General features: G+C 44.2%; 1 protein-coding gene across 1 annotated transcript in view; it reads right to left on the reverse strand.

Annotated features, from left to right (window-relative positions):
- ptprdb (protein tyrosine phosphatase receptor type Db) overlaps nt 1-22,679 on the reverse strand; it is a 234,783-nt gene that overhangs the window by 25,807 nt on the left and 186,297 nt on the right. The window contains exons 23-24 of the mRNA XM_060916548.1: nt 12,492-12,615; nt 11,921-12,096 (exon numbers count right to left, since the gene is read on the reverse strand). Coding sequence (XP_060772531.1) covers nt 11,921-12,096; nt 12,492-12,615 — 300 coding nt within the window. The remainder of the gene's footprint in view (nt 1-11,920; nt 12,097-12,491; nt 12,616-22,679) is intronic.

A 22,679-nucleotide genomic window follows, 5' to 3' on the forward strand; every position in this document is an offset into this window, starting at 1 on the left:
GATGCTCTGGACACTTATAGTAATGCATCTATTGGCTGAGGACTAGAGTTGACCTGCTAACTTTAGGACTGCAGTTGTCATGAACAGTTTTGCACTCAAGTTTCCATCAATGAACAGTTCAACAAAACAGACTTCATGTTGAAAATATACTTTGTGACTCTGTAAGACACAGTTACAGAAGTGAGTTATTTATAATCACGCTATCTATCTATCATCACCCAAATGAGGATGGGTTCCCTTTTGAGTCTGGTTCCTCTCGAGGTTTCTTCCTCGTGTCATCTGAGGGAGTTTTTCCTCGCCACTGCCACCACAAGCTTGCTCATTGGGGATAAAATTAGCTCATGTTTAAAGTCTTTAATTTTCGGTAAAGCTGCTTTGCAACAATGTCTAATGTTAAAAGCGCTATACAAATAAACTTGACTTGATGGACATGGCGGAAATGTGAAGCTGGAGGTTGTAATCTGAGCTGTAAAAGTGGCGACCATGATGACGTACGGTATGAGGTTACCAAGAGGAAGCATGTAGAGAATGAATAGAAGAGGACTAAGCACTGAACCCTGGCAGACACCTTCGGACAGAGGAGCAGTGGAAAAAGTGCAGCTGTTAATGATGATGAACTGTTGTCTATTTATGGGATATGACAGCCAGGAAAGGGCAATACTGGTGATGTTGAGAGAGGATTCAAGGCGGGAGAGAACAACAGTATGGTTGATGGTGTTGAAAGCTGGGAGTGAGGTTGAGGAGGATGAGGATGCTGAGGTGACCAGAGTCTGAGGAGAGGAGGTGGTCACTGATGACAATGAGCAGGGTTAATTTTGTGCCGTGTTGTGAGCGGAAACTGGATTGAAATGGTTTAAACATGTTGTTGCATATGTGATAGGCTTTGAGTTGGGAAAGGACAACGTGTTCCAATATTTTTTGACAGCAAGTGGAGATGAGAAATGGGCTGGAAATTGCTCATGGTATCAGGGTTGAGTCCAGGTTTGAGGACAGGGGTAACTGCAGTCAGTTTGAGTGTTTGGGGGGCTGAACCAGAGCTGAAGGAACAATTAAAGGCTTCTGTAATGAATGAGGAGATAGCTGGGAGACAATCCTTGACAAGATTAGATGGGATGGGATCCAGAACACAAGTGGAGTTTCTCGTTCCTACCATAAAGTTGGACAGCTCTGGGATGCATGGGAGAACCAAGATAGGGGTTGAGTGGAAGTGGGGGCAGGGGGTGGTGGGGTGATTGGGGTGCAAAAGACAGGCGGGAAGGTGGAGAAGCCTTGGGAGGTGGTCTCCATTTTTGTTTGAAATAAATGAAAGTGAGGAACTGCACTTATGAATTTGTCCAGTTCTTGGTAGTATATCTTGGGTTATGTCTCATGTGCATGTTATACATACTTGGTAATTATGTGGGCTAAATTACCATAAGTGAAAATCAAAACCTTGGTTAATCTTAGTTTCAGAGTTACTTATGGATGCACACATACCATTTCTGACTCTTAAATCTAACCCATTCCTGAAGTCTTGTTTTAATACCAATAACATGCAGTGGTCAGGTGACTACCAGATCAACATGATATCAATCCCAGCTTTTTGGAGAAACAGGTAGAAAGAAAAGACTCAAAGGAGAGTGAAGAGGTGAAAAACAAATGTGGAAGAGGAATGAATAAAGTGTGACAGACGGATAGTGTGCACGAGTGAGACAGTGATGAAGAAGTAGAAATCTTGCCTTGGAGTAGAAATAGGAAGGCATCTGGAGAACAACAGACAAACATATCAAGCTACTGAGTCAGAACTCACAGGATGACTGGACCACATGAGAAATGGTATTAATGAGGTTCTTATGTCACTTCAGGGTTATTTTAAAGGAACAGGAGCCAACAAGCCCCATATTAATAAAAGAAAAGATAAATGAACAAATCAAATAATCTTAGGCCACGCCTCAATCTGATGTTAACTTTCATTCATTTTTGTGATGGACAGTGTGTCATTCAGAGCAAGGAAAACAACAACAACAACATAGGCCAGCCTACTTCAGGTCACGTAAGTTATGTTTGCTTGCAGGTTCCATTACTTTGAACTGCAGGCTATAAACTATATCTTTTAGCCACATTAGTCTTGCAAAAGTTAAAAGGTAAACTTCTAAGGCCCTGTCCACACGGCAACGGATTCAGGTGACTCCGATACAATTGCTTATCGTTTAAGCCTGACGTCCACACGGCACCGGCGTTTTGGGTGCCCAAAACGCAATCTTTTTGAGAACGGGTTCCAGAGTGGAAAGATCTGGCAACGTTGCCATTGTGAAGTCGTCTGGATGAGTAGAACGGATTTGTTTACGATGACGTCACAACCACATGACTGTGAGTGCTTCACGCCGGGTAGAAGTGTAACGAACTCGATGCGAGTTGTCAACAAATCCTATAACTTGGTTCATGAAACGCGCTTACAAAATATTTTCACTGTGAATATTTATTGTGTAATGGTGCAAAGTGAGAGAGAGAGAGAGAGAGAGAGAGAGAGAGACTCTGCCCTTAGGGCAGAGTCAATCCCGCCAGCAAAAATAGGGAAAAAAAGGAGCGATCTCACCTCTTCAGATGTTGGTTTTAGTCCTACAATACATTCCTCAAAAAGGGCGTAGAAGAGCAAATTAATCCATCAACGTGTAGCATTCAATTTATTCCGGACCATTAAAGACGCCGCCTTCCGCGTAGAATCATACGTCATCCTCGCCGCCATATTGGATAGGTCAAAGCGGAGAATAAAGATTCATGTGCTGCGTTTAACTGTACCAACAGGTTTACCGTCCAAACGAGATCACATGGGATTACCTTTCACAGGTGAGAAACAACAAATTAATCCATCAACGTGTAGCATTCAATTTATTCCGGACCATTAAAGACGCCGCCTTCCGCGTAGAATCATACGTCATCCTCGCCGCCATATTGGATAGGTCAAAGCGGAGAATAAAGATTCATGTGCTGCGTTTAACTGTACCAACAGGTTTACCGTCCAAACGAGATCACATGGAATTACCTTTCACAGGTGAGAAACAACAAATTAATCCATCAACGTGTAGCATTCAATTTATTCCGGACCATTAAAGACGCCGCCTTCCGCGTAGAATCATACGTCATCCTCGCCGCCATATTGGATAGGTCAAAGCGGAGAATAAAGATTAGCTGCGTTTAACTGTACCAACAGGTTTGCCATCCAAACGAGATCACATGGGATTACCTTTCACAGGTGAGACTGGAAAAATACTTTTCATTGTATTTGGTCATTATAATGTAATTTTACGAACAGATTTTCCTGACTTTGTGGCTAATATGAAGTCTCGCGCATAATAGTTTATGCGCATGCGTCCTTACTTCTTCTATTGTTCTGGTGTCTCCGAAGGGACCGTCTTACAGCGCCCCTAGAGGTGTGGCATGTGTATTGCATCGTTTTCAGCAAGCGTTGCGTTGCCATATGGACCTGATATTTTACTGATCGTTGCCCATTTGGACGCGATATATTTTTAAATAACATCTCGTTGCCGTTGTCGTGTGGATGTAGCCTAACACCTACAGTGCAAAGGGTAGTGGGGATGTATCTTTGCTTGACCGAGTGGCGTCAATTTACATCTGAATGCCCGAACTGTTATGAGTCTCAGGATGCTTTCAGTTCAGGTCATGTATAGGGTGCATACCTGCCGCATTGCCAAGATGTGTCTCTGGGGTGATGGGGTCAGCAACCCCCCACCCTGCAACTGTTCTCGCTGTGAAGTCTAATGATAAACCTCAAAAGGACGGATTTAATCAGAAATGACCAACAAATGCCCAACGACTATGTGAAACAGCTCTGAACATATTGGAGGTGAACATCAGAGGCCTTTGATCAAACATAGGTAAACTGTTTAACGTGCCATAAGCTTAAGCTAACTATCGTCATTGCCATCGAGTCATTCCTGACTCCACAGTAAAGGATGGAGCTTAATGCATTACCATTCCTGGATATTCTCTTTGCTGCCGCAGAGACAGACCTAACTCATCATATGGCAGAATTGTTGTCGACTGTCTTGAAGGAATTGCTATCTTCCATGACAAGGACCTAGACCCCCCCCAGACCTGGAATGGATGTGGTTTTCAGTGGCCCTTAAAACTCAGACACTACTAATTGCTGCAATCTACAGACCACCAAGCAGCAACAGTGATATCATCAACTATCTAGATACCAACACCCTACCCAAACTGACTGATTTCAGTGCCCAAATTGTGGCCCTACTTGGAGACTTCAACGTCCACCACAAAGACTGGCTTGGGAGTTGTACAACAGATGCAGCCGTCCGACGCATGCTAGAATTCTCCAACTCTCTTGGGTTGAAGCAGATTGTCACCAAACCAACAGGGGAAGATCTTTGACCTGGTACTGACTGATGTTGCTTCAACTGCTAAAACTCTCGCAAGACTAGGCACATCTCACCACAACCCTGTCCTAGGAAAGCTAGATGTGCCCATCTACAAGGATAAGCCCTACAGATGAAAGGTTTGGAGTTATGATGAGGCAGACTACTGGGGCCTGAGAGGACACTTTTCTTCTGTAGACTGGTTGAGATTCTTCCAAATGAAAGACCCTGAACAAGCTTGCAGCAGTGTTACTGCCATTATTTGCGACACAATGGATATCTTCATTCCAAGCAAATTTGTCACCAATAAAACCAGCAACAAAGTGTGGTCTGATGACCATTGCAAGAAAGCTGCAACCAGGAAACAACTGCTATTCAAGAAAAACAACACAGATGAAAACAAAGACAAGTTCAAGGAATTCATCCAGGTTGAGAAACAAGCAAAAAGAAGGTACAACAAAAAACTAAGGGACGAACCTTCAGATGGAAGCCTCAACAGCAAAAAAATGGTGGAACATGAATACCTTTTCCAGCAGAAAAGCCAGGGCTGACATACCGGTGTGAAAAGACCGGAGCCATACCTACACCACAGCAAAGGAGAAGGCTGAAAAACTAGTCTAGACTTTCACCAAGAAATGCCAACTTGAGAAGGCAGAAGAGCCTGCTCCAGAAGTGTCAAGGATAACTTCATACACCAAGGACAACACAGTCTCCAAACCTAAGGATATCAGGAAGCTCTTCTTTAAATTAAAACCAGACAAAGCTACTGGTCCTGATGAGGTTCTTACTAGAGTACTAAAAGAGTGCTGCACTGAGCTTGCAAGCCCATTCAGCCATCTATTTGAATTGTGCTTCAGACATAGAGTGTTTCCAAGCCAATGGAAGTGTGCCTCAGTCATTCCAATCCATAAGAGGGATTCAAAGTCCAACCTGTCCATGTACCGCCCCATCTCCCTTCTTAATAACATCAGCAAAGTTATGGAGGCAGTGGTACAGACTCAGATTCAGAAGTACCTATTGCAGAACCACCTCATTTCAGACAGGCAGTTTGGATTCAGACCACATCATGGCACACCTGACATCCTTACCATTTTTTCTCAGCAACGGTCTGATGCTTTGGACAAAGGCTATGAAGTGCATCTTATAGCCCTGGACATCAAGGGCACTTTTGACCAGGTGTGGCATAATGGACTCTGTTCTAAATTCAAAAGCAAGGGAGTCTCTGGCAAGTTACTCGCCTGGATTTCAAGCTACCTCTCTAACCGTTCAATCAAAGTGGTTTTATCTGGTCAGTCCTCAACTATTACATCCATCAACGTTTCTGTTCCCCAGGGCTCCATTTTGGGATCTCTGCTGTTCTCAGTCTACATTTATGACCTGGGAGATGAGTGTGAGAACACCCTATATCTGTACACAGACGATCTCACCTTATACTGTGTAATTAGAACAGGTGATGACAGCAGAGCTGCAACTGCAAGCCTAAATGGGGACCTGGAGAGAATGAGGAACTGGGCAGACAAATGGAAAGTGACCTTTGAGCCAGCTAAGGGCAAAGCCTTGACCGTCTCTAGAAAGAGGACTCCAACAAGGTCAGATCTATTCTTTGGCAACACCAAACTGGCAGAAAAAGATAAGCTGGAAATCCTAGGAGTTACTATTGATAACAAGCTTACCTAGATCAAGTATATCTACAATATTGCAGCAAGAGCTGGACAGAAGCTTGGAGCTTTAAGGAGAGTTGCTAACAAACTAGATGTCAAAGGGAGAGCCATAGTGTACAAGGCCCAGGTACACAGCATCATGGAGTATGCTTCAGTATGCTGGATGAGTGCCACTACCACCTCACTAAAGCTTCTTGACTCCAATCCAGAGGAAAGCACTACGCATCATTGGTGTGAATGAACCACCGGCCAGATTGGAACTAAACATCCTGTCCCTATATCACAGACATATGGTGGCTGCTAATATTGTGATCTACAAGATGCACACTAGCTCATGCCCACCAGACCTGAAGAGGATAGCTCCTCAGCCGTATGTAATCAGACGTGCAACTCACACTAGACTATCTATGCCAGGTCATGCACTCACTGAACCAATCTCAAAAACCTACTCCACAAGCAGGACCTTCATCTGGTCTGGAACAGACTCCCAGACAGCATAGTTGGAAAGATTAGTGACGATAGCGTTCAGTCTTTGAAAACTTGTGTTCATCACTGTTTGCTTTCCATACTGTAATCTCGTCGGGAGAACTTCTTGGCTGCTGTGAACCACTGACTGACCCTTTTGGTTTACTTTTATAGTGCTTTGTTGCCCATGTTAGTTCATGACCTAGTCACATCTCTTGTGGCTGTTGTTCACCATAGTATTATATACAACCCCAATTCCAAAAAAGTTGGGACAAAGTACAAATTGTAAATAAAAACGGAATGCCATGATGTGGAAGTTTCAAAATTCCATATTTTATTCAGAATAGAACATAGATGACATATCAAATGTTTAAACTGAGAAAATGTATCATTTAAAGAGAAAAATTAGGTGATTTTAAATTTCATGACAACAACACATCTCAAAAAAGTTGGGACAAGGCCATGTTTACCACTGTGACACATCCCCTTTTCTCTTTACAACAGTCTGTAAACGTCTGGGGACTGAGGACACAAGTTGCTCAAGTTTAGGGATAGGAATGTTAACCCATTCTTGTCTAATGTAGGATTCTAGTCGCTCAACTGTCTTAAGTCTTTTTTGTCGTATCTTCCGTTTTATGATGCGCCAAATGTTTTCTATGGGTGAAAGATCTGGACTGCAGGCTGGCCAGTTCAGTACCCGGACCCTTCTTCTACGCAGCCATGATGCTGTAATTGATGCAATATGTGGTTTGGCATTGTCATCAGGGCTTGAAATTAACTTTTTTTCTTTGTGTCCCCCAGTGGTCCCGAATTCTGTGTTGTATTGTCCCGAATGGAAGCAATAGTGTTCCCATTTTTTTCCTCTCTGAAATAACCAGTGGTTAATATTATCATATGAAGTTACTATTATATTTGTAACTATGCGATTTTGAACCCTTTATATCATTTTTACAATAAGTCACAAGACACAAGCGACACATGTCCTATACATCATCTACTTCAAAATTACAGTTATTGCATTTTCAGTTTATTAAACTTTGGCGATCTCACTGTATGAATAGATACCCGTTTATTTAAAGGGGCCAACTAGCTCATTCAGAAAATGTTTCAACTCCCTACATCTGCAGTACACTTTAGTTGAAAATAAGACCCCTTTTATGTTCATTTCATCTACTTATACCTTGAATATCTGTTGGCACTTATAAGGCCAACTTATAATTTTCACCATTACCGTTATCCAGTTTTATGAACTTTCCGTTATCCATTACCGTTATCCATTTTTATGAACTTTCCGTTATCCATTTTATGAACTTTCGCTGCCGAAACGTGGGTGCAAATGTTAGCAACATCAGCATAGTGCAGGTCCGAGCCTAGTTGTGCTGCTGACTGACTAAACTTTCTGAACTAGAAAGACACCAAGAAAACTCACTTATTCTGTTGAACGGTATCTTCCGTCAATATCATCCACATCATTCCTGTTGTATTTTATAACGTGTCTAACAGTGTTCATTAAGTTCATTCAGTTGCTAGCGTTGCCTGCAGACCAGGCGATGACACTTTGGATCCTGAAGGTCCCGGAGACGTTATGTCTGGGCTTTCAGTTTCTTCCCCGCGGTCGGTCCGCTTCAACCACTTCAGCATTTTTGTTCTGGCAAGAGTCGGCGCAGCGTGTGCGGTAGCAATTCCATTCCAAGTCCATATAATGCGGACTCCGGCCGAAGATTCTAGAACAGAATGCGCTGCTCTGTAGCCTACGGATGCAGGTGCATCGAAAGTGTAGCTACTATGTATTTTTCGCTGTTAACGTTTTAAAATTAAAATTGACAAATTAGGTGAATGTCTACGTATGTGTTACGGCTTTGTAAATAATATTAATGTAGAACTTTTTTTCTAGATCTTTTTTTTTTCATTGTCCCGGGATTGTCCCAGATATGATAATTTTGTGTCCCGATGACATTTTTTATGGTCCCTGGGACGTCGGGACACCGTTAGTTTCGAGCGCTGATTGTCATGTTGGAAAATGCAAGGTCATCCCTGAAAGAGACGTCGTCTGGATGGGAGCACATGTTGCTCTAGAACCTGGATATACCTTTCAGCATTGATGGTGTCTTTCCAGATGTGTAAGCTGCCCATGCCACACGCACTAATGCAACCCCATATACCATCAGAGATGCAGGCTTCTGAACTGAGCGCTGATACCAACTTGGGTCGTCCTTCTCCTCTTTAGTCCGAATGACACGGCGTCCCTGATTTCCATAAAGAGCTTCGAATTTTGATTCGTCTGACCACAGAACAGTTTTCCACTTTGCCACAGTCCATTTTAAATGAGCCTTGGCCCAGAGAAGACGTCTGCGCTTCTGAATCGTGTTTAGATACGGCTTCTTCTTTGAACTATAGAGTTTTAGCTGGCAACGGCGGATGGCACGGTGAATTGTGCTCACAGATAATGTTCTCTGGAAATATTCCTGAGCCTATTTTGTGATTTCCAATACAGAAGCATGCCTCTATGTGATGCAGTGCCGTCTAAGGGCCCGAAGATCACAGGCACCCAGTATGGTTTTCCAGCCTTGACCCTTACGCACAGAGATTCTTTCAGATTCTCTGAATCTTTTGATGATATTATGCACTGTAGATGATGACATGTTCAAACTCTTTGCAATTTTACACTGTCGAACTCCTTTCTGATATTGCTCCACTATTTGTCGGCGCAGAATTGGGGGATTGGTGATCCTCTTCCTGTCTTTACTTCTGAGAGCCACTGCCACTCCAAGATGCTCTTTTTATACCCAGTCATGTTAATGACCTATTGCCAATTGACCTAATGAGTTGCAATTTGGTCCTCCAGCTGTTCCTTTTTTGTACCTTTAACTTTTCCAGCCTCTTATTGCCCCTGTCCCAACTTTTTTGAGATGTGTTGCTGTCATGAAATTTCAAATCAGCCAATATTTGGCATGAAATTTCAAAATGTCTGACTTTCGACATTTGATATGTTGTCTATGTTCTATTGTGAATACAATATCAGTTTTTGAGATTTGTAAATTATTGCATTCCGTTTTTATTTACAATTTGTACTTTGTCCCAACTTTTTTGGAATCGGGGTTTTGTGTGTGTGTGTGTGTGTGTGTGTGTGTGTATATATATATATATATATATATATATATATATATATATATACACACAAACACACACAGTGACATGCAAAAGTTTGGGCACCCTTACTGAAAATGTCTGTTACTGTGAATAATTAAGTGAGCAGAAGATGAACTGATCACCAAAAGGCACAAAGGTAAAGACGAGACATTTCTTTTCAGCGTTTTCTGCAAGATTTGTGTATTATTTTTGTTTTGTACAATTGGAGAGTGAAAAAAGAAAAGGAACACCATGCGAAAGTTTGGGCACCCCAATACATTTGAGTTCTCAGGTAACTTTTACTAAGGTTCCAGACCTTAATTAGCTTATTGAGCTGTGGCTTGTTCAAATTCTTCATTAAGAAAGGTCAGATGATGCAGATTTCAAAGCTGTATAAATTCTCTGACTCCTCAAACTTGTCCCTAAAATCAACAGCCATGGGCTCCTCTAAACAACTCCCTCGCATTCTGAATAATAAAATAATTGATGCTCACAAAGCAGGAGAAGGCTACAAGAACGTAGCAAAGTGTTTTCAGGTAGCTGTTTCTTCAGATCGTAATGTTATTAAGAAATGGCAGTTAACAGAAACAGTGGAGATCAAGGTGAGGTCTGGAAGATGAAGAAAACTTTCTGAAAGAACTGCTCATTGGATTGCTAGAAAGGCAAATAAAAACCCCTGTTTGACTGCAAAAGACCTTCAGAAAGATTTAGCAGACCCTGGAGTGGTGGTGCACTGTTCTACTATGCAGCAACACCTGAACAAATATGACCTTCATGGGAGAGTCATCAGAAGAAAACCGTTCCTGCGTCCTAGACACAAAATTCAGCGTCTGAAGTTTGCAAATGAACATCTAAATAAGCCTGATGCATTTTGGAAACAAGTCCTGTGGACTGATGAAATCAAAATAGAACTTTTTGGCCACAGTGTGCAAAGGTATGTTTGGAGAAAAAAGGGTGCCAAATTCCAGGAAAAGAACATCTCTCCAACTCTGAAGCATGGGTGTGGATCGATCATGCTTTGGGGTTGTGTTGCAGCCAGTGGCACAGGGCACATTTCATTGGTTGAGGGAAGCATGGATTCAAATAAATACCAGCAAACTCTGGAAGCAAACATCACACCATCTGTAAAAAAGTTGAAGTTAAAAAGAGGACGGGTCCTACAATAAGACGATGATCCAAAACACACCTCAAAATCTACAATGGAATACCTCAAGAGGCACAAGCTGAAGGTTTTGCCCTGGCCCTCACAGTCCCCTGACCTAAACATCATTGAAAATCTGTGGATGGATCTCAAAAGAGCAGCGCATGCAAGACAGCCCAAGAAACTTGTAGAACTGGAAGCCTTTTGCAAGGACGAATGTGTGAAAATCCCCCAGGTAAGAACTGAAAGATTATTAACTGGCTACAAAAAGTGCTTACAAGCTGTGATACTTGCCAAACGGGGTGTTACTAGGTACTAACCATGCAGGGTGCCCAAACTTTTTTGCTTTGGGCCATTTTCCTTTTTTGTAATTTTGAAAATGTAAAAGATGAAAATAAAAACATTGTTTTTGCTTAAAATATAAAGAGAACGTAACTTTATGCCTTTTGGAGATCATTTCATCTTCAACTTGCTTAACTGTTCACAGTAGCAGCAATTTTGACCAGGGGTGCCCAAACTTTTGCATACCACTGTATAAATATATATCTCAGGTTAAGATTTTTTTTTTAAAAAGGCATCTTAGCAACTGGAAATATATTGAATATAGCCAAATGACTAGTATTTCATATTACACAAAGCAAAATTATGTCAGAAAAAAAGTTTGAAGTGAATAAAATCATCTAAAAAACACTGGATTATTATAAGTAAGGCTTATACGAATTTATATCTTCATAAAAAGAAATATTAAATAAACTTGCTGATATTCAAGATATTGCAATTTACTAGGATACCAATTCTTACACTGAAACATGTTTTGCTGATAGACTGCATTTTTTTGAGGTAAAAAAAAAAAAAATTTATATATATATATATATATATATATATATATATATATATATATATATATATATATATATATATCCTGTACTGTGTGTTGAAGTGTACAAAGCTTTATCTTATTGTTTCTCAGCTCCTTGGCCACCATGCACTGCACAATTGTTTCATTTTCTACTCCTTTACTTCCACTGAAAGGCCTTATTGTTGCTTGATGAGTTAATTCAAGCATTGTACAACAACAAAACCTGAACTCAAAGGACTAGTGTTGACTTGATTATGCTGCAGTATATAGTGTGTGTGTGTGTGCGGCTCACCCTTGATTTCTCCTCTAGTTTGGTGATCATGACGATGTTAGCTGTGTGCTGCTCCCATACCATCCTCCAGAAGTCACTGATAGTATCTGGCATGGGCCCCTGTGTGGCGATGTAGGCGCCTTGTCGCCGGTACCCATCAATGAAATTGGCATTGATGTAGTCACCACCTGGCTGACCTGAACATCCATGGCAAGAGAAGAGACTTCATTCTATAGCAAGCCATTATAAAATTTTATAGGATAAAATGTTAATCTCCCCGCCTCTCGCTCAAAGTCAGCTGGGATTGGCTCCAGCTTCTCCTACGACCCGCAAGATGAGCGGTACAGATAATGGATGGATGGATGTTCATCTCAGGAATTCGCAATACAAACAACATTTATTAAGAAAAAAAAAGGTTACTGTGACCTTTGAACAGAACGCAAAAATCAAATAATTTTCATACCATGCAAATACAATAAGGGTGTTATTGTATACCATTGACCTCTATGTACTAAATTAATTCCAAACTATAAACTACAAAACACGCTCTGTATTTTAAACAGCTTTTAAAGGCAAACACACACACACTCACCATCGCTGTTAGACAGCACCACTCTGGTGTGGTCGTAGGCGATGACATTTGCATAACGGTTCTTTGGTTTATTAATGTCCAGGTTTGAATGCTCCCAAGAGAACTGCTGCCCAGGGTCAATAGACTAAACATGGAAAAGTGCAGAAGGAATTATAAATTACAAATAATTACACTCTTAAACATAACCTTCACACAATTTTGAGTTAATTTGCATAAGAATTCGCCTCCAGTGCTGCTGTGAAAAGTATCAGTCAGTCAGGGTTTATATATATACAGTGGTGCTTGAAAGTTTGTGAACCCTTTCTATATTTCTGCATAAATATGAACTAAAACATCATCAGATTTTCACACAAGTCCTAAAAGTATATAAAGAGAACCCAGTTAAACAAATCAGACCAAAATATTATACTTGGTCATTTATTTATTGAGGAAAATGATCCAATATTACATATCTGTGAGGGGCAAAAGTATGTGAACCTTTGCTTTCAGTATCTGGTGTGAACCCCTTGTGCAGCAATAACTGCAACTAAACGTTTCCGGTAACTGTTGATCAGTCCTGCACACCGGCTTGGAGGAATTTTAGCCCATTCCGCCGTACAGAACAGCTTCAACTCTGGGATGTTGGTGGGTTTCCTCACATGAACTGCTCACTTCGGGTCGTCGTCTTGCTGCGTGACCCACCTTCTCTTGAGATTCAGTTCATGGACAGATGCCGTGACATTTTCCTTTAGAATTCACTGGTATAATTCAGAATTCATTGTTCCATCAATGATGGCAAGCCGTCCTGGCCCAGATGCAGCAAAACAGGCCCAAACCATGATACTACCACCACCATGTTTCACAGATGGGATAAGGTTCTCATGCTGGAATGCAGTGTTTTCCTTTCTCCAAACATAACGCTTCTCATTTAAACCAAAAAGTTCTATTTTGGTCTCATCCATCCACAAAACATTTTTCCAATAGCCTTCTGGCTTGTCCACGTGATCTTTAGCAAACTGCAGACGAGCAGCAATGTTCTTTTTGGAGAGCAGTGGCTTTCTCCTTGCAACCCTTTGTTTGTACACAATCTGTCTGACTGTGGATTGGTGGAGTCCAAACTCTTTAGAGATGGTTTTGTAACCTTTCCCAGCCTGATGAGCATCAACAACGCTTTTTCTGAGGTCCTCAGAAATCTCCTTTGTTCGTGCCATGATACACTTCCACAAACATGTGTTGTGAAGATCAGACTTTGATAGATCCCTGTTCTTTAAATAAAACAGGGTGCCCACTCACACCTGATTGTCATCCCATTGATTGAAAACACCTGACTGTAATTAACCCCGCCGACAGTAGTCGGAGGGGTTATTATTTTCACCTGCGTCAGTCTGTGTGTGTGTGTATCTGTCTGTCTGTCTGCAAGATATCTCAAGAACCAATGGATCGATTTGGACCAAATTTTGTACATGTGTTGCCAATCACCCAGGAAGGAAACCATTAAATTTTGGAGGTCAAAGGTCAAGGCAGAACTTCGAAATTTTCGCCCAATGTATTTTAATAGGGAAAAGGCGGGGTTTGCACTCGTTAGAGTGTCCCTGTCTAGTTTCACCTTCAAATTAACTGCTAATCCTAGAGGTTCACATACTTTTCCCACTCACAGATGTGTAATATTGGATCATTTTCCTCAATAAATAAATGACCAAGTATAATATTTTTGTCTCATTTGTTTAACTGGGTTCTCTTTATCTACTTTTAGGACTTGTGTGAAAATCTGATGATGTTTTCGGTCATATTTATGCAGAAATATAGAAAATACTAAAGGGTTCACAAACTTTCAAGCACCACTGTGTGTGTGTATATGTGTGCATGTGTATTTATTCTATCCACAATGACTGGATATGAGCAATTGTGCACTCTGATTGGCTACTCTACTACTAGGCTATCAGCTCGTATACCATGAGTAGAGAAAAACAAAATGGCGGAGCGTGTCCTGAACCAAACAAGGACGAAATAAAAACTCTACTCGACATTTTTCACAAATTGCTACTGTCATTTCACCAGTTTGTTTACATTCTAAGCGGAAATTATTTTGTCGGGTGTTTTGTATAAAAGTTTTTATCAAATTTGCAAAAAATAAAAGCACTCCGTTTCTCAAAATCCAGTGAATGTGGACAGACTTAAACAGTTATTCCGTTCAATCTCATCGTACATGGTTTATAGCCAACTCGGCTATAATTATCATTCCAATTGGTTGAATAACTGTTTTATATATAAAGGTCAGAGAGAGGATTAGTCAGAGAGGCAACGAGAAGCCAAGCGTAACTCTGAAGGCGCTGCAGAGTTTTGCCCAGACACTCCATAAATCTGGGCTTTAATTTCGAGTGGTGAGAAGAGAAAAAAAAAATGTTGAGCACTAGTTTTCTAAAAGACATGTTAAAGACTCAGCAAAAGTGCTTCTCCGGTCTGAGGAAGCCAAAACCGAACTTATCTGCCCTTGGCGCAAAGTGACATGTTTGGCAGAATTTCAACCCAGCTCATCACTCTCAGGTCACATCCCCACAGTGAAGCATGGTGGGGTAGCATCTTGTTATGGGAATGCTTTCCTCAGCAGGGACTGAAAAACTGGTGAGGGTTAAGGACAAGAAGGATGGAGCCAAATACAGGGCAATACTACAGGAACTCTGTTCTAGTCTGCAAGAAACTTGAGATAGGGGTTGGAGGTTCGACTTCCAACAGGAAACAACCCTAAGCAGGCCCGCCGACAGGGGCGGACAAACGGGTATGTTGTCCCGGGCCCAGGAATGGGGGGGGCCCAGAACTGGGCTCTCATGAAGTTGCAATTAAATTATTTTATTTCATTTCAAAATGTGTTGATTTGGGGGAGAAATGTGCTATATTTGCATTCAATAAATGATTTCTAGATCTTTTGCCTTTATTGTCTTTGAAAAAGGCGTCAAGAACCCCCTACCACCCCTAATGCAAAAATGGTTTGGTCTGACTCTTTGATTAAGGGGAAAAAAACGACATCGTTCGATCATAGCGCTTCAACAATTAGCGTGCGTGCCATTTGCCAACATGCACAAGTCAGGAGCACAGAAAAGAAAAGAAAAGAGAAAAAGAAAGGAAGAAACCAAGAGACTCAGGGGCTCACTGCATAAATATTTTAAAAAAGATTCAGATGATGCAGCAGGTACTAGCAAAGGCAGTGGGGCAGCTGAGCCAGGTAAGACACAGGAGAGGTCTGTGCGGGACAGAATTTTTAGTCCCGCTCCCGCCTGCATTGTGCAGTCCCGCTCCCGCCCACTCCCGCAAAGAATTATGATTTTCAGTCCCGCTCCCGCCCGCCATATTTTGTCCCGCTCCCGCCCGCAAATCCCGCATGATGCAGACGTTCGCGTTATTTCTCACGAAAGTTCTTGTCATTGGCTTGGGGAATTAAACATGCTGAGCTTAGCTGAGCTCTCCACTGACCGATCCTTCATTTATTGTAAGTTTATTGTTTAGACTCTGACATTCTGCTGACACATTCCAAGTTGAGCGCTGCATGCGCTCATGATTGACAGCTCTCGCTTTGATTGACAGCTCTCGCTTTGATTGACAGCTCTCGCTCTGATTGACAGCTCTCGCTTTGCGCACTCGCACTTCCGAGTCTGTGGCGTTATGATTACAACCGCGGTTTCATTCTCCTCTCATATGAAGTGCTGCGCAACCACAACCAGCTCCTCAGATTATACACTGTCTATTTCTAGCTTTAAATTGAACAAACTGTGCGATACAGTCCTTTTTAATACTTTTTAATACTTAGGACTAATACTCTTGACTTTTTAACGGTAAATGTACCTCTTTATAAAGCAGCACTTACTTCTGAAGCACTGTGAGCTTCACTAGAGGAGCTCTGCTCTTCTGCCATGATTGGAGATCTCAAACACGGAAGAGCGGAAAGGAATCGGAAACGTACGCGAGATTAGACCACATCCGCAAATTTAGGCATCTTAAAATGTTTTTATTAATGCCAAATAAAATATCCAGCACAAATTATATACGATAGACATAAATTAATAATTTATACATTTTATTTTAAACACGTTTTTAGTTAGCGGGGGTTGTTGGGGGGGCCCATTCAGAGCATTCTGTCCCGGGCCCAGCCAAAGCTGTCAGCGGCCCTGACCCTAAGCGCACTACCACGGCTAGACTGAAGCGGTTCAAATTCAAAGCCAAGTACCTGAAGGTTTTTGAATAGCCCAATCAATACCAAGACCTCAATCTGATAGAGAATATGATTTGAGAATTTGTCAGTGGTCTCAATCTAATCTGATAAAGCAGTTTTGATCCTTCTGATAAACTAAAAAAGACAAAAAGTCATCCTCTTTCTAAAAATGTATATTTAGTAATTCAGTCAGCAGACCTTTTATCCACTTATCTCCTTTACATATTTAATGAGCACACAATCAGTAGTCTAGTTATGCTGTGGAAAAAAAAACAAAAACGTGTGAAACCAAAATAATTGTACACTCGTACTGCTATTTTCTGCAGTTCTCTAATCAGCCGATCCCTTGACAGCAGCACGATGCATAAAATCATGCAGATACAAAATCACGAGCTTCAGTTAATGTTCACTTCAAACATCAGAGCGGGAAAAATGACTGTGATCTCAAAGTGTGACTTTCACTGGTTGGTTTGCGCCAGATGGACTGGTTTGAGTGTTTCAGAAACTGCTGATCTCCTGGGGTTTTCACACACAGCAGTCTCTAGAGTTTACACAGAATGGCGCGAAAAACAAAAAACACTGAGCTGACTGAGCGACAGTTCTGTGGGTGGAAACAAACGCCTTGCTGATAAGAGAGCTCAGAGGAAAATGGACAGATTGGTTCGAGCTGCCAGGAAGGATAAGGGGTGTTCACACGGCAACTTTTACTCTGGTGTAGCACCGGGGCTAGGGCTGCACAATTATGGAAAAAATGATAATCACGATGAGGTGACAGGCCAGACCAAGAGCAGTTCACCAAAAAACCCCTATGGAGAAAAAATCCAGGACCGTGACGTCGCCCGGTAGGACGCAGCCGGGGCCCCACCCTGGAGCCAGGCCCGGGGTTGGGGCTCGTATGCGAGCGCTTGGTGGTCGGGCCTTTGCCCATGGGGCCCGGCCGGGCTCAGCCCGAAGAGGCGACGTGGGCCCGACCTCCTGTGGGTTCACCACCCACAGAGGTAGCAGTAGGGGTTTGGTGCAGTGTGGATTGGGTGGCAGTCGAAGGCAGGGGCCTCGACGACCTGACCCCCGGACACAGCGGCTGGCTGTTGGGACATGGAATGTCACTTCGCTGGGGGGGAAGGAGCCTGAGCTTGTGCGGGAGGTTGAGAGGTACCGGCTAGAGATAGTCGGGCTCACCTCCACGCACAGCTTGGGCTCTGGAACCCAGCTCCTCGAGAGGGGCTGGACTTTCCACTTCTCTGGAGTCGCCCATGGTGAGCGGCGGCGGGCTGGTGTGGGCTTCCTTATAGCTCCCCAGCTCAGCCGCCATGTGTTGGAGTTTACCCCAGTGAACGAGAGGGTCGCCTCTCTGCGCCTTCGGATTGGGGAGAGGGCTCTTGCTGTTGTTTGTGCCTACGGGCCAAATAGCAGTATAGAGTATCCGGCCTTCTTGGAGTCCCTGGGAGAGGTACTGAGGGGTGCTCAGACTGGGGACTCCATTGTGCTACTGGGGGACTTCAATGCTCACGTGGGCGATGACAGTGACACCTGGAGGGGCGTGGTTGGGAGGAACGGCCTCCCCGATCTGAACCCGAGTGGTGTTTTGTTATTGGACTTCTGTGCTAGTCACAGTTTGTCCATAACGAACACCATGTTCGAGCATAGGGGTGTCCATAAGTGCACGTGGCACCAGGACACCTTAGGTCGGAGGTCGATGATCGACTTTGTAGTCGTGTCATCTGATCTCCGACCCTATGTCTTGGACACTCGGGTGAAGAGAGGGGCTGAGTTGTCAACTGATCACCACCTGGTGGTGAGTTGGATCCGCTGGCGGAGGAGGAAGCTGGACAGACCTGGCAGGCCCAAACGTATGGTGAGGGTCTGCTGGGAACGTCTGGCCGAGCACTCTGTTGGGGAGGTCTTTAACTCCCACCTCCGGGAGAGCTTTTCCCAGCTTCCGAGGGAGGCGGGGGACATTGAGTCTGAGTGGACCATGTTCTCTACCTCCATTGTGGACGCAGCTGTTCGGAGCTGTGGCCGCAAGGTCTCCGGTGCCTGTCGTGGCGGCAATCCCCGAACCCGGTGGTGGACACCGGAAGTAAGGGATGCCGTCAAGCTGAAGAAGGAGTCCTATCGGGCCATGTTGACCTCCGGGACTCCTGAGGCAGCCGACGGGTATCGGCAGGCCAGGCGTGCTGCAGCTCGGGCAGTTGCGGAGGCAAAAACTCGGAACTGGGAGGAGTTCGGGGAGGCCATGGAGAAGGACTATCGGTCGGCCTCGAAGAAATTCTGGCAAACCGTCCGGCGCCTCAGGAGGGGGAAGCAGTACTCTGCCAACACTGTTTACAGTGCGGGTGGGGAGCTGTTGACCTCGACTGGGGACATTGTCGGGCGGTGGAAGGAATACTTTGAGGATCTCCTCAATCCCACCGTCATGTCTTCCACTGAGGAGACTGAGGCTGATGACTCAGAGGTGGACTCGTCCATTACCCAAGCCGAAGTCACTGAGGTGGTTTGCAAGCTCCTCGGTGGCAAGGCACCGGGGGTGGATGAGATCCGCCCTGAGTATCTCAAGTCTCTGGATGTTGTGGGGCTGTCTTGGTTGACACGCCTCTGCAACATCGCGTGGCGGTCGGGGACAGTGCCTCTGGAGTGGCAGACTGGGGTGGTGGTCCCTCTTTTTAAGAAAGGGGACCGGAGAGTGTGCTCCAATTATAGGGGAATCACACTTCTCAGCCTCCCAGGGAAAGTTTACTCCAGGGTACTGGAGAGGAGAATTCGACCGATAGTCGAACCTCGGATCCAGGAGGAACAATGCGGTTTTCGTCCTGGTCGCGGAACACTGGACCAGCTCTATACCCTTCATAGGGTGCTCGAGGGTTCATGGGAGTTTGCCCAACCAGTCCACATGTGCTTTGTGGATCTGGAGAAGGCATTCGACCGTGTCCCCCGTGGTATTCTGTGGGGGGTGCTTCGGGAGTATGGGGTTCGGGGCTCTTTGCTAAGGGCTGTCCGGTCCCTGTACGAACGGAGCAGGAGTCTGGTTCGCATTGCCGGCAGTAAGTCAGACCTGTTCCCAGTGCATGTTGGACTCCGTCAGGGCTGCCCTTTGTCACCGGTTCTGTTCATAATTTTTATGGACAGAATTTCTAGGCGCAGCCAGGGGCCGGAAGGAATCCTGTTTGGGAACCACAGGATTTCATCTCTGCTTTTTGCGGATGATGTTGTCCTGTTGGCTTCTTCAAACCAGGACCTTCAGCATGCACTGGGGCGGTTTGCAGTCGAGTGTGAAGCGGCTGGGATGAGAATCAGCACCTCCAAGTCCGAGGCCATGGTTCTCGACCGGAAAAGGGTGGCTTGCCCTCTCCAGGTTGGTGGAGAAGTCCTGCCTCAAGTGGAGGAGTTTAAGTATCTCGGGATCTTGTTCACGAGTGAGGGAAGGATGGAGCGTGAGATCGACAGGCGGATCGGTGCAGCCTCCGCAGTGATGCGGTCGCTTTACCGGTCCGTCGTGGTGAAGAAGGAGCTGAGCCAAAAGGCGAAGCTCTCAATTTACCGGTCGATCTACGTTCCGACTCTCACCTATGGTCATGAGCTTTGGGTAATGACAGAAAGAACAAGATCGCGGATACAAGCGGCTGAAATGAGTTTCCTTCGCAGGGTGGCTGGGCGCTCCCTTAGAGATAGGGTGAGAAGCACAGTCACTCGGGAGGAGCTCGGAGTAGAGCCGCTGCTCCTCCACATCGAGAGGAACCAGCTGAGGTGGCTCGGGCATCTTTTTCGGATGCCTCCTGGACGCCTCCCTGGGGAGGTGTTCCAGGCATGTCCCCCCGGGAGGAGGCCCCGGGGAAGACCCAGGACACGCTGGAGGGACTATGTCTCTCGGCTGGCCTGGGAACGCCTCGGTGTTCTTCCCGAGGAGCTGGCCGAGGTGTCTGGGGAAAGGGAAGTTTGGGCTTCCATGCTTAGACTGCTGCCTCCGCGACCCGGTCCTGGATAAGCGGAAGAAGACGAGACGAGACGAGACGAGACGATTATCTTGATCAAAATTGTAATCGCGATTATTAATCACGATTATTCTTGATGTTAGGGAAATCACTTAAATTTTATTTCACTATATTCAAACAAACAATATGAACAGCTTTCAGTACAGAATGAAATTTAAAAGAGAAATTCGGATTTCCAAATGACGAATAAATGAAATTTATCCAAGAAATTACCAAAGGATGAAGGAACTGAAAACTCAATTACAACAATTACATAGCATTATACTGAGGCCTACAAGTTTTTAGCTAGAAAGACCAGCCTATCAACATGCTCTGGCTTTAAACATGAGCAAAGGCAGGTCACAACATTGCCTCCAGTGCTAAATAGTCTGTTGTTCCGACATAGTTAGCTTTTCTCTCTCACCTCAGTCTGCTACCTACTCTCACCCTATCACCCCTTGAAGAAGATACCGCTGCACTGAAGCTCTGCGCACTTGGCCAGTGTTGCCAGATGCTGCTGACGTTTTCCAGCCCAAAATATGTTCAAAACCCACCAAAATGCACTTAAAACCGCCCAATCTGGCAACACTGCACTTGGCTTGCTTGCTTATTTAGGCGGAGTAATGAAACCTTACATGCATCGGTTCGCCCCCTAATGGTTTGGCGGAGTATTGGTCAAAAAGTGCTTGATCAGATATACAGCAGAGCTCGCATTTTAAATGGAAATAAATCGCGATTTTCATTTAATTTAATCGTGGCAGCCAAAATCGCGATTTTCGATTAAATTCGATTAACTGTGCAGCCCTAACCGGGGCTGCCCCGGTAGAGCGTTCACACCGTACAAAGTTATAGCGGTGTAGCCCCTGAAAGCTGCTTAAACCGGTGCAAATCTAACCCTGCTCGGGAGGTGGTTTAAGAAATTTACTCCGGAGTAAATGCTAGTTTGCGGGGCAGCACCGATATAAAATGGGATGTCTGAACGCTACAGGGGTAGACTCGCTACGCGTGAAGAGAGTTGATTACATACGGGCATTGCATAAGTTGCATCCTGGTATTTTGTGCTTCCAAAATGGCGAATATCAACAACAACAGAACTGCGTGTCTTCCAGTGTTGCCAGATTGGGCGGTTTTAAGTGCATTTTGGTGGATTTGAACATATTTTGGGCTGGAAAACGTCAGCAGTATCTGGCAACACTGGTGTCTTCATCCACGTTGTTTTCCCGGTGCTTGATGATGCTATGACAACCGGGAAAAGGAAGTACATTTTCACGCATGCGCATATTTCATTTCCGCATTATTACTATTGTATAGCACGGTCGCAAAAACTGCCATGTGAACGCAAGTGGGGCTGCACCGGTGCTAACACGCTTCTCTCTAGTAAGCAGGTTTGTGACGTGTGAACGCTCCACAAAATTTACACCGGTGTAAGATATATCGCAACAAAATACATCAGTGCAGCATCGATGCAAATATGTGCCGTGTGAACACCCCTATAGAGTAACTCATATAATCACTCTTTACAACCGAGGTGAGCAGAAAAGCATCTCAGCATGCAACAGCAGAAGACAACATTGGGTTCCACTCCTGCAGCCAAGAACAGGGATCTTAGAAGCAAGAACAAGTTCCTATTAAAGTGGCTGTTGAGTGTACGTCTGCAGTGCTGCTACCAGGCTTGTAGTACTCAAGTCCAGGACTTGGACTCGAGTCCGACTCATGCCTTGACTTAGACTTGAGCACTGATGACTCGGACTCGTAAATTGGAGACGAGGACTCACATTTTTTTCTTGATTTTTTGTAACATGCCATAATAATTTGGCGTAAGATATTTATATCTACATTCATTTTGTACTAATTTCGTGGAAGAGTGTCACACCTGTGCGCCTTGGCACGTGCATCAGACAGACTCTCGGGTGTGCTCCGGACAGCACGTGTGCCAAGCGGACTCCCGCGTGCATGCTGTAAACGACTCGCACCTGCACAGGATTAAAGTGCAATCAGCGCGTCTATATAAAAACTGTGAAAACACACTTCCTTTGC

The sequence above is a fragment of the Neoarius graeffei genome, chromosome 3 (genome assembly GCF_027579695.1).
Source record: "Neoarius graeffei isolate fNeoGra1 chromosome 3, fNeoGra1.pri, whole genome shotgun sequence".
NCBI lineage: Eukaryota > Metazoa > Chordata > Actinopteri > Siluriformes > Ariidae > Neoarius > Neoarius graeffei.